The sequence below is a fragment of the Hemicordylus capensis genome, chromosome 3, assembly GCF_027244095.1.
Source record: "Hemicordylus capensis ecotype Gifberg chromosome 3, rHemCap1.1.pri, whole genome shotgun sequence".
NCBI lineage: Eukaryota > Metazoa > Chordata > Lepidosauria > Squamata > Cordylidae > Hemicordylus > Hemicordylus capensis.
The window spans coordinates 114,396,184-114,408,851 of NC_069659.1; the positions used below are offsets into that span (position 1 = coordinate 114,396,184).

The 12,668-nt window shown below is 37.8% G+C and overlaps 1 protein-coding gene across 4 annotated transcripts in view; it reads right to left on the reverse strand.

Moving 5' to 3' along the window:
* Window positions 1-1,207: 1,207 nt before the first annotated feature.
* Window positions 1,208-12,668, reverse strand: part of CDKL5 (cyclin dependent kinase like 5) — a 120,975-nt gene continuing 109,514 nt past the window's right edge. For 3 of the 4 annotated variants that reach the window (XM_053307961.1, XM_053307962.1, XM_053307960.1), the window contains 2 exons: window positions 11,464-11,583; window positions 1,208-8,404 (listed from right to left, as the gene is read on the reverse strand). In XM_053307961.1, coding sequence (XP_053163936.1) covers window positions 8,015-8,404; window positions 11,464-11,583 — 510 coding nt within the window. In that variant the 3' untranslated portion in view covers window positions 1,208-8,014. The remainder of the gene's footprint in view (window positions 8,405-11,463; window positions 11,584-12,668) is intronic. The other variant, XM_053307963.1, reaches the window with a different exon arrangement.

The following is a 12,668-nucleotide window of genomic DNA, read 5'->3' on the forward strand; positions in this document are numbered from 1 at the left end:
GATATCCCTTTGGACTGTTATTTCAAAATAAAAATCAGGGGGCCATAGGTGTTTTCTCATCTGCATGGAAAAAAATTAATGGCCATGCATCTTGCCCCTCTCCATGAGTAGAAAACAATCCTCTTGTGGGATGAACAGCTCAAGGGACAGACGGTTAAGTACTTCACCCATGCTACTGCTTCAATCAGATTTGTATTGTTTGCATTGCTCCATTTATTTAAAAAAGTGAGGGTGGGTGGGGAAATGATTGTTACTCATGTCTAGTCCTGATGACTGGATTTTGCCTTTCTTCACTGCAGAGAGGCTTCTTCTAGTGGAAAGAATGTAAATTAGGCAGTAATGGGGAAAGAAAGTCACATCTATGAAAGTCATGTGGACCTTAGAAATCAAACACAAACTCAATCATGGGTTTAAGTCAGTATCTGTATAGATAAGTTGCAACAGTTACTTGTATTCTGGCCATTGCCTTGCTTGGAGGAATTGCAAGTATCCAGGAAAACAATCCACAATAAAAGGTCATTTGATGCAACATCTAGAAGTTCTCCACACAGCAGGCTTTAATACGCGTTTTTTGCAAGGCTTTACTGCAGAGTCAAAACTATCCCCAAAACATGATGCAAAAAGTGGATTTTTTTACCCCGCATATAAATCAGGCTGCACTCTGTGAAAAACCCAGATTGTGTGAAAAACCCAGAAAAACCTCGATAGTTCACAGGGACTTTGGGGTAAATTTGTCTGATATGTGAACACATACTCTCTATTCCGGAGGAGATGCGAACTAAAGGATTTGAAAAGCCCTGTGTGAAGAACTTCCTTGAGTGAAGAGAAAATGAAGGATACACTTTTCATGATGGAATCCTCTAGTGACCTTTGCTGCTTAAGGATTAGGAAGCTATAAAAAGAAAGGGGACACTCTTGTCACCTGTACCTCTAGAGTGAATATCCAGTGGCAAACCACTATCTGAGATAAAAATTCCTATTATCTGGACTTAAAGACTGATGTAATAGTGATATAATTCAAACATCTCTGAAGTTACAGCTATATCATGACAGTCATTTAGCTTTATATACGCAACAGCAATTTAGATCTGCCTGTTGAGTATGACTAAAAGCAGATGAGTAAGCAGAAAATAAAGTCAGCAATGCTGAAACAAATGTAATATGGACATGTGAAGTGCTTTAAGTATAATAGGGATGACAACCTCCATTTTCTAGTGCAAAACCTGCATTTTTATTAAAGACATATTTTGGAAGGCCCATTCAAAAATACATTGTGCTCAGTAAAAATGAATAATTCTCATGCTGTTAAGTAAAGGCTAAACACAGGATAATTTCTCTCTCATACCATTTCTCATACTATTTACATAAACAATAAAAAATTATAGAGTTAACAACTGAATACATGCTGAAAACAATCTGGTAAGGTGTAATCACAACATGATACAAATAGTTCTATAAACATTTTACAAATAGTTTATTAACTCGGAATGAAATTTTCAAATACCCAAATTATTTTCAAAGTGTTAATTAAAAGATTTAAAAGGTTACCATCACAATTACATCTCTTCCACAGCAGAAAGCAGGGGCAAAGTAAGTTTGTGCGTCTGAGATCATCTAAAAAGGGATATAGTGAACACAGGTAATTTCTCCTCATGAAGTTCAGAAATCTGGAAAATTGCCTTCATAATTGGATCCTTTCTAATTATCTGACTCCTTATAATACTACCAAAGTATTTTCTCCCCACTTTTCTTTTCAATAGCTCTTATTCCGTATTTTGACAATGGAGATCAAAGCAGTCCTGCTTTCCAAGCACACTAAAAGCCGGCCAATGATATTTTTACCCTGAATACTTCTATTTGGCATTTTTTCCATCTCCAGAGAATCCAGATTTACAGGTCAAAATGTACCACTTCTGAATAAGTATCATCCTTCATCAGAATTCTCCTAAAGTAACAATGAGGTAGAAAAATAGGGGGAATGTGGAGGATTTCCAACCACCTAGTAACCTTTGTATTATCCTTACAAAATCTTCGCAGCATAAACTCATTTAAATTTTACTTTGCAATTTTAGAACAAACACACTGCCTGTATCAGATTATCTTGTTTGTAGAGATGTTCAGTTATTGAGTTCCATCCATTTTATAAGCTGTCTTGCAATTAAATAGTTATGCTTAAAAAGACATACCGAAGAATTATGTCCAATGAACTGAGTTTTGGCGCACCAAAATATAACAGCATTTTAAAAGAATGATTTAGCTTGAAAAGAATGAGGTAATATTACTTTCTTGGACAAACTAGCAAATTAAATGATGATTATCCTGAGCAAGTCTAACAATGGTGATCACTGAGTGGGACAGCAAATAGGATGTCAAGATACAATAAGGCCTGTATCTCCCTGATAATATTCTCTGGGGGGAAAGAACAAGGCAACCTAATTGGAACTACATGGAAATAAATGTAAAGCAAAAAAGAAAAGAAAAAGGAAACACCTTAAAATGGTCCAAGGATGGGCATGTGCTGAGCTGGCTTACAGTTCATTGGAAGCACTTCCCAACATCTGATGCCTCCTGTTCACGCATAGGCTGTTACTGGGCTCTTAGATCATAAATGAAGAAGCAAAGCAAACATCAAGAACCAATGTTTGGAGAACAGCTAACCAAGATAAATAACTGATGTGCAATTTCCCAATCAAGAATTATGCTACGGGGCATACAACTATTCTGAAAATATATAATAGATATTCAGTTGTAAGACAAAAGTACCACCTAAGACAAAAATTAGTGGTACTGTATTGCAACCACTTTTTAAAAAGAATTTGGTCACCTTTGTATGAATTTCTTTATATTCTTCAGAAGCAGTAAAACAGAATGTAGATTCAGAGGGTACTGAAAATATATCAATTTGCAATGCTTTTTACTTCAATGAGATTATTCAGGTTTAAATGTGTATTTTCTTGCTTTCAAAAATAAACAACTCCAGCTAACAATTACACACCCTGGTCAGGGAGATCATACTCCCAGTTGTCAGATTCCAGTATGCTGTGATCTACAGCACTTGATTATAAAAAGCTATTTAACTATTTTCCACATTAAGCATTCCATCAATAAACTAAAGTCCTAATTTCATTGGACTTTGGTTCTACAATGTAAATTGTGACTGGCACGTGGTGCATGTGTTGGGGAAGACCCTCTTCCGTGTTGTCAGGGTAGCTGAATGAAGAGAAACAGGCTGGCAAAACCAGCAAACTAACAGGTATAGAGAGATAAAGAGCCATTGCCATGTTAACTTTTCCTGCAGACAGCCGTGTTGTATTACAGTATTGAACATCAGCTAGGTTAGATTGGAGACTAGAAAAATGGCTTTTCTCCTAATTTGCTACAAATTGTAGTGAAGAGCCAGTCAGCATTATGGCAATGAGAGAAGAAGAAGAAGAAGAAGGGATTGGAATGAAAAGGCACCTTTTTCTAGATTATCTTGGTTTCATAGAGGTTTTAAGTAGCTGACATCCTTTAGAAGTGTGCACTTCGAGGGTGTGCAGGCACAAAGCAGGAGCCCATGTACAACTCTCACTGTTTAGCATGTGCGGCCAGAGCCGCACTCCTGCACTCCAAAAGTGCTCTGTAAGATTGGAACCACGTTACTGACCCTTACAGAATGCTTCTGGACATCATTAGACAGGACGTCAGTCAATAATTGTTAAAATAGGTGCTTTAAAATATTTCTTGAAGATTACATAACTACATTTCCCTTGCTACATACACTAAGTACTACAGACCTTTTGCACAGTGAAACCAGGAACACTTGGAGATGTATGCTGAACGTAACTGAATAGATTTTCACTACTACCTTGCTATACCTTCCCACAAAAACCTCTTTATCACAGCATTGTGGTTATGCAAAAGTCAGACTACACATTAGATTATTAGGCAAAAGTCTGACAATTTCATAATTCTATCTCAGAGCATCCCTAACACACACCACTTGATACTCCAAATAGAATTGTGAGGCAGACATGATGTTTCTCTGCCTATTCCACATTTGTCCACAATTTTAAAGCAAATTGGTACTTGTACTAGAAGCTAAACATATTTTATGGTTCCTGGTTCTCCTGATAGTTATCTTAAGACTATTTTGAAAAGAGCATTGCAATGTCTTTCATATTAAGTGAATTACTATACAGTACAAAAATAAAATTTGATATTTAAGGCAACTGGAAACTGGGTGACCACTGTGGGTTACTAATACTTTCCAGTCTGCAGGGGTGGGGTGGGGTGAGGTGAGGTGAGGTGAGTGAGACTACACACTAAACTTGATCTTAGCCAAAAGGCTGAGAAGCGATGGTGTAGTGAGTGCCGAGAGAGGAAGGAAGAGAGGACATCTTCAAATGAAAATATTTTCTACAGAAACACCAAATTAAATTGTAAGACCCCATCAATTTGCATCTATACATCTCTTGTAGGACATCTTGCCTTGTACTTCCAGAAAGTCTATGGAAGAGATGCTGATCCCAACATTTATAAGCATAAGATTGGAAATTCTAATATATGAAATTAAAACAAAACATATTAGATATTATAAACATTTGAAAACCATACATCCAGATTGTGGACTGAAGTAGTAAAATGGAGGTTAAAACTGTATGTAATGGAAGCATGGCAATTCCAAGAAATAGGGAGTGGCAGTTACTATTTCCCCACCAACAAACGTCTGATTCTCAATATATAGCACTAATGACCTAAAAAAGGGGGAGGGTTTTTTTTTAAAATAAACTTTCCTCTATTACCAAATTTTAAACAAAACTTACAGATGCTTCACTTAGATTTTTTCCCCCTGAGAACAAGCAAAATATCATTTGGATCTTTAAAAATAAAAATAAACAGCATCCTAGCAATGGTTTACCATAAAAAAAATCTTGATTCGGAAACCAAGACTCTACTTTCTAGAAGCCACTCAGGCAGAGTTCAGTATGTTTCGTTGGCATATACATACTTTTGAAAGTTTTTTTATTGCATGTTTGGAACACTTTTGCAGAAGCATCAAACTTTTCTTTCAAATATAATTTTAAACATGTTAATGTTTTAATTTGTTCCCATTAAAAATAACTCTAAAACCCTACAGAAAGTTTATGCAATTTTAGTAATATACATGATCCTGATTCTTTTATACCAGCAGTACTATTTTAAAAGCCACAGACATAACATTAGCTGCTCAATTCTTGGTAAAGCTATAGAGTACAGCAAATTATTTTCTGATCTGAGTGACGAGAAAAGCTCTCCCTTGAATAATAGTTTAATACATAATAGGCTTTTCTCTTATGGTTTTAGCAAATCTCCATTAGTCTAATAAGATTTTTTGGACATCTTAGAACATTTACAAGACTAACATGTTACAAGTTGGATACCATAAACTAAATCAAGTGCAAGATCTTGTCTCACAACCCTTTGGAATAAGACTTACTCTTCCTATTAACAGATTGAAAACTGTATATGTTAAAGCATGATGTACAGCTAAGCTTTTCGTTTAACTAAAAGGAATTAGTTATGCAAGATGATGAGAAAATGGTTTCATATAATTTGGACCAAAAAAGAGGGAAAAAATCCCATTTTGGGGTTAATGCTTGAAAATAATATTTTAAACACATGGAAGCACAATTAATTATCTAATATACATAATTGGAGATTTTTAGTATCCATTCAGAGGCTTCCCTAAATAAAAAAGGTCTATAGTAGCTTTAAATAAATGGTGCAAATTACTAGCAAGGCAAGAAATACTACTCATTAGCTGGTACAAAACCAGCTAAAAAACAACATTGATGACATTCAAGCTGTACTGCTTAGAGCCCCAATCTCTAAACAAAATCAAGAATTTTAGATGGAAAATTTACTTATGCAGTCAGAAATCATGGGGCTGGATTCATGGGGGAACATGACAGGTAGAAACTGCCAATTAAAAGATCAAAACAGACATCTTTGACATCGAGTTATTACCAATCCCACTAGACTCATGTTCCCCACCGTACTTCCCATAGATACTCACTCATTATTTTATAAGTTGTTCTAGTAACTATTTTCCAATTCGGAAAATAGACACCTGCCACAATGTTTTCTTGCCAAGTTTTAGGTTCTTGCAATGGAAGAAATGTTAGATTCCTGCTATGAAGTCTATTAAACTACTTTTTAAAATCTTCAAATCCGTCATAACTTTACTGTATAATGACAAATCTACCCTTCAACTGTGCTAGTAATTAGTTAAATACTGCCCAGTACTTTCTGCTTTCCAGGTTTTTTTGAGGAAAAAACACAGTTATACTGCCAAGAACTCTATAAGTTTGTAAGCTAAAATATATTATTCTGACATGACTGTCCTCTTGCTCTTTTCATTTATAACAGTTTTATAAAGAGATACCTAGATTTTTCCAATTATATTTTTCCTGAGTTATATGGATTTTAAACAAGAGAAATAAATAGGCCCTACATGTATTAAATTATAAATTCACTTTACAAAAGTAATTTTAAAGTAATATTATCTAGGAAACTGGAAAACATCCAGAAGTGTTAATGTCCATAGAAGTATTCTTTTGAAGATATACAAGGAAAATTAAGCTTCAGCAGAAAACTGTTTCTTTCCATATTCAAATATCAATGTTACAGCTTTTATTTAATCCTAGAAACAAATGAAAGTGCCACAGCCTCTCTTACATTTAAATACAATATTTTACTTTCTCGTTAGTACAATTTCAAACAAAGTGCAATGAACACACATAGGCCTAAAATCTTATACCATGATTTACAGTGCCGTGTCATGCCACCTTTGGCTTGCCACTCGCAACTCTGCTGTGGCTCTTTGGTCTTCCCCCATATATTTAATGGAAGAGCATCTGCTTTAACTTCTAGTTATGGATCCGTTTTCCTGGTTGGGGGATTACAAGCAATACAGAGATTCTGCCACCATAATGCAGATGCCTACCTCCCATTAAAAAAATTGGGAAAGCTAAGCACACATTTAGGGGAAAATACCATTTTCATTAGATCTTAGGGTTTCATACATTTTAGCCATTACCTCCAGAAAAAAGGTCTATAGCAAAGTCTGAGAATCAACAAACTCTGAGAATCACTATGTATTTTGTTTGTTATCAATATAACTGCATCTAAATAGCTGAGCAAAATTCATTTTGTTACAGTCACACTGATCCACATCCAATTCCATTTTATTAGAAGTATAATACTGCACTTTATATCACAAATGTATAAAAATATGGCAGATAGTGTCATAACAATTTTTTAAATGAGTATATTTTAAAAAAACAATTTACCATTAATATATGAATATATATATATACACACACATACATATATATATTCACATATATATATTTATGTATATAATAAAATACTCCTGATGCAATATATGTTCATTTAGGTTTTATAGAAACTACTGTAGCTGTTGCACTGCATCACAATGTTTCAAACAGCTCAAAATAACTTTACATCGTAACATAAGATATGGTTATAACAATACAATATTAGATAATAAATAAATATTACAAATCCTATCAAATATGGAAGTTTAAAAAAGAAATAAAGACATACAACTGAACTTTAAATCCTTATTTGGGATACAAGTGTATCTCAGAAACCCCACTTAAAAAAAATTAAATCTAGGCAGCAAAAAATTTCATAAGGGCATAGGTCTAAAGACGTTTCTTTTAACTCCCAAAAGTGCTTATACAGCTTTTGGATAGATATGTGCACTAAGCTGGAATGTAAAATGAGAGAAAAGGGCAATAAAGTTCATTCTCCCTGAAGTGCACATTCTATAGTAATGAGATTAGATGAATGGCAATTAATCAAGTTCATTTTACTGTATTATCTCTATCAATGTGGTACTGAACAGTAGCTCCACGTATTCAATATTGCACACCTTTTTATAAAGCTTAGAATTCAGTCACAACCATGATCAGCAGCACCACCGTACCCCTAGGCAAATCCCTGCATAGCATTCCCTGGAGTATTATTACAAGGCTGTCTCTTTTAAATCATTCAAGTTTGGCATTCGAGATCGATTTGTTCGGTTATATGTATGCCCATTCTGCCCACTCTTAGAAGGCATCTGATCAGAGTATGAAGTTCCGTCATTAGCACTCCTGTTCATTGAGGAAACATGCCAACTTGGCTCCATCTGGCCTGGGATCTGGAGTGTGGTTCTGCCTTTTGACTGGGACTCTTGCCGGATGTTGCTGCTGCTACTGGTGGAAGCTTGACTTATAGGGTGAATTCGAACTTCAGAGAAAGGCGTTTTCACTGGCTGACTTGGTAAGGGTTGAAATCGAGGTTCAGACGGAATTGAATGGTTTGAGGAAGAGGAGAGGTGCAACAGCTTGCGGAGGGATTTTAAAGGCTGGCTCTGAAAGATAAGACATGAGAAAAGGCACTTAGGCCCATTTTCTAACATTTGTTTGACAATGCTTTGGGGTGTGCTCACTTATAACTTTTTTTTTAAAGTGACTTTCTGGTTTTTACGCCAGAAAGTGTCATCTAGAAATATTCAAATCCTCTAATTTATTTTTACCATGTTCTAGAACTTCAAAACACAAACATATTTGATGTTTAAGGAACTGCAAGCAAAGTGCAGTGTTTCTTTACTGAAGAGCCTTTCTCCAAAATAACCCAATTTTCTATACAAAATTTCCTTCGGTATTCCAGCCAGGTTTGAGAATCTCTTAAACAACATTAATTTAGATTCCTTCTAATTGATGCAAGTGTTCTAGCTGATTTAAGTGCTTAAACTTCACATTGTTCTGTTTCAATCAATCTTCTTCCGTTTAAAAAATACTGGTAAATATCTAGAGCAATCAACATAATGGCCAAGGACCCTGCACTAGCACAAAGCTGTTGCATGAGCTACTTGCCCTAAGGCTGGAGTTTGCGTTCCAGGCCAGTGTTGCACAGCAGCTGCATTCTTCATTAAGTTTAATGAGGACTTTTGCACATAGCACAATTTGGAAATCCTTGGTTCTTAGGGCAGTTAACTACCCTCTTGTGCTAGTGGTACTTTGCTCGTTCTGCATACGGTTCATGCTGTAGGTGTTGGTCACTTAATTTAATAGTAAAATCGAATCAAATCAATCAGATTAAGCATTTTTTTAAAACTTCAAAAATGACTGTGGTTATTTGCAGCACAAGGGCTCACTCGATGTCTCTTGAATTTATTTGTTTTGAAAAAAAATCTAGGCCACCCTCAGTAAAGCTATCAGGAGTAAAATAAAATAAAATAAAATCCCCAATGCTCCAGTCAGGGGCGGAGCCACCATTGGGCCAAAGGGTTCAAAGAACCCGGGGCGCTGACCAATCAGGGGCCGCAAGAGCAGCCCCAACACGTCCCCTGCGTCTGACATCAGACGCGGGGAGGCTAGTTTAGCTCCCGAGCAGGGGCCGCGCGGCCCCTTTGGGAGCTAAACAAAGGCTGGCGCTGTGTTTGCAGCGCCAGCCAGGAGCAAAGGCACGGAAGAGCTGCTCCTGGTTGTGCGCTGCGAAGGCAGCGCCAGCCTAAATAGCTCCTGAAGGGGCCACATGGTCCCTTCAGGAGTTAAAAGGCTGGTGTTGCTTTAGCAGCACAGCCCAGGAGCGGCTCTTCCAGGAAGAGCCGCTCCTGGGCTGTGCTGCAAACGCAGCGCCAGCCTTCGTTTAACTGCCAAAGGGGCCGCACAGCCCCTTCGGCAGTTAAACTCTCTCTAGGCGCCTGGAACGGAGCCTCAAGGCTCCGTTCGGCCAGACCACGCCCCTGCGTCTGATGTCAGATGTGGGGGCGTGGCTAGCCCCAGCGTCTGACATCAGATGCGGGGGTGGGGTTCGGCCCCGCTCCACCACTGGCTCCAATACAGCATACGAGTTAAACAAACACAGGACTGTACAATGAAGCAGCAGTAAAATTCAATAATAAAACATTAGAATGGATGAAAATCTATGCTAAAACTAGCTCATGTTACATGCTAGAACGTCTGGACAAAAAAAATGTTTTGCCTGGCACCAAGTCTGGCATCAGGCAAGTCTCCTTGGGAAGTGCATTCCACAGTCAGGGTGCCACAATAAAATAAGGCCCTCTCCATAGTCACCACTCACTTTCAGATGGACGAGGGATCTGGAAGAGAGCCTCAGTGACTAGCACAGTCTCTAGCTAGGTTCATGTGGTACAAGGCAGTCCTTAGGTATTTAGGCCCCAAATCAAAAGGCCAGTTTGCACAAGACACTTGTGCATAACATACTTTGTTTATCTTGTATACAATATATGGGATAACATGACAGTGCCTCATGCTTCTTAGAAGCTGTCTTCAATCCTGTATGTGGGCTAATGGGCCATATATTTGCTCCCTCCTTTCCTGGGGTCATCTTAGACATTGAACAGAATAAGATATATAAGAAATTGCAGATAACAGATCTAGCTAAACAGAGATAGCTAAACATAGAAGGATCTGCAAGCCTGGTTCCCTCTTGGGAGCCTCCCATCTCTTGCATTAAACTGCTGCTTCTCCTTGTCCTCTATCTAGTTTAGGAGACTCTGCCAACACTTCTGAGCAGGGAATGTGATTCTACATTAAGGGGTGGTGTGTGTGTCTCATCAGCTAGAATCTGGCAAAAAAAATTTTTTTAATAAGAGAGAGAATATGAGAATCTGACAAAATGTTCAGAGGTGACCGAATCAGCTTTGTACTTACCTCCTACCTACAAAAGTTAGACAAACACAAAGCAAAGATAGGAAATGAAATTATAAATGGATCCATTACTAGAGTAACCTTAACAGAAAACTGGAGAACCATTTTCTGTGTAAAACTGCCAAATGTGGCCAACAAGGCACAGGCTACAGCCAAGTGGCCACTGGGGCTAAGCTCCCCACCATGCCCTTACAAGAGAGAGCGGTGAGGTCTATGTTGACCCTTCCTCCTCTGCCTGCGGTGTGAACAACCTGGTGTCTTGCTTTCTAGAGAGAAGGAAGAGAGTGCACTAAAGAACCAGCAGCTTTCCCAGACAGCAGGCTTTACCGTGGGATTAAGAAGGGCAAAGTACTGCGAGTTATGGATATTTCAAATCGCCTTAAAAATGATGCCAAAAGTGGATTTTTTTTTACCCCAAACATAAACCGGGCTAAGCTCCAACAAGCAATGAAAAATTCGAATCGTGTATGGAATGCTCCCTGATAGCTCGCAGGCACTTCGACTTAAAGCAGGATGATATGTGAATGCACACTTGCCCTTCTGTGGTTAATCAAAGGGAAATTGCCATCTGGGAATGTGCCAGGGGAAAATGAGAAGTCATCACATCCACCTCATTCTGATTCAGTAATGGATTTAAAGTATATGGTACTCTGGATTGCATCCTGGGAGCCCTGTCCATTATTCTCTGTAGGATGAGCCACCTGCCAAGACTCCCAGTGTCCACAAAATGAAATGAAGCAGCAGCTTCACTCACATGAGTTTGGATTTCTGTCATCTTGTCAGAATGCCAGTCCTTCTGCCGGCTGGCCGGGTGATTAGATGAGTGAATTGCTTTCTGTAATGCCAAAAGATCCTGACTATCACTCCCAGGCATCTGCAATACAGAAAAATACTGGGTGTTGACAAGTTCCTGAGAACAAATGTTCTAAATCTGCCCTCCACCCCTTTCCCCTGACTCCCAGGTCAAAGCAATGCAGGTGAAGCCCATTATTGTAATGCTATTTTAATATCTCCACATTAATAATCATATTTGTAGATGCCATGCAGATTTGCTATAGCCTCCACCCATAAGGCATTCACATGCTGTTAGTCAAGTCACTGGAAGAGAGAGAGAGCAGTTAAATAAGTGCACTGCTGTGTTTCATCCTCATTTCAATAGCATTCCATACTGCTGTTAAGATCATGAGCCACCTCCACAAAAACCAGGTTTTCTTTGAACAAGGAAGATCAAAATGTGAATGTAGAGGGTTATCAGCCCATTACTTTTCCACAATGTGAACAAGGAAGCTATTTATCCCCTGCCAACCTAGAGGAAGGAAACTACCAGAGGTTTCTAATCACAAAAGTAGTTCAGCAATACATAAAGCTAGTTGCTGGGGATAGAATGGTGGAACTTCTCTCCTATATGGCTTAGGTATTAGTGCTTACTTGAGAGGGAGGGAGGGAGGAGGGAATAGTTGGCTAGACAACCTATTCTCAGCGTTCAGGATTAAAAACTTGTAAAGCTATTAAATGTAGGTAGCTTAGCCTTTATTCTACCAACTGAAAGCAATAAGGCCACCAATCACCATGACACTGTAGCAATATAGACTTTTTTAAAAGGAAGTCTGCCCCTTTTATTTAACCAAAAAGGAAAAACAACAGACTCAGTTCAACTATGGAAAACTTCAGAACACAAATTTTTAAAAAAGATAAGTCACTCTTGAAAATGTTATTTCACAAGATGTTGCTTGCCATGGTTTACTAATGCCTACTACTAATCTTTCAAAAATAGAAATTATGCTATACTTTTTTGTATTTTTGAAAAACAAACAAGAAAGCTCTGAATCCTTTGAATTTATGGAACTGGCTCAAGTTGCTTAACTTGCATGAAGAGACTGTGACCCCATGAGAAGAAAATACATGCTGTTGTAGTCAGTAAAATAGATTTACTGGAGTGGTTTTTATTATTATTACTAT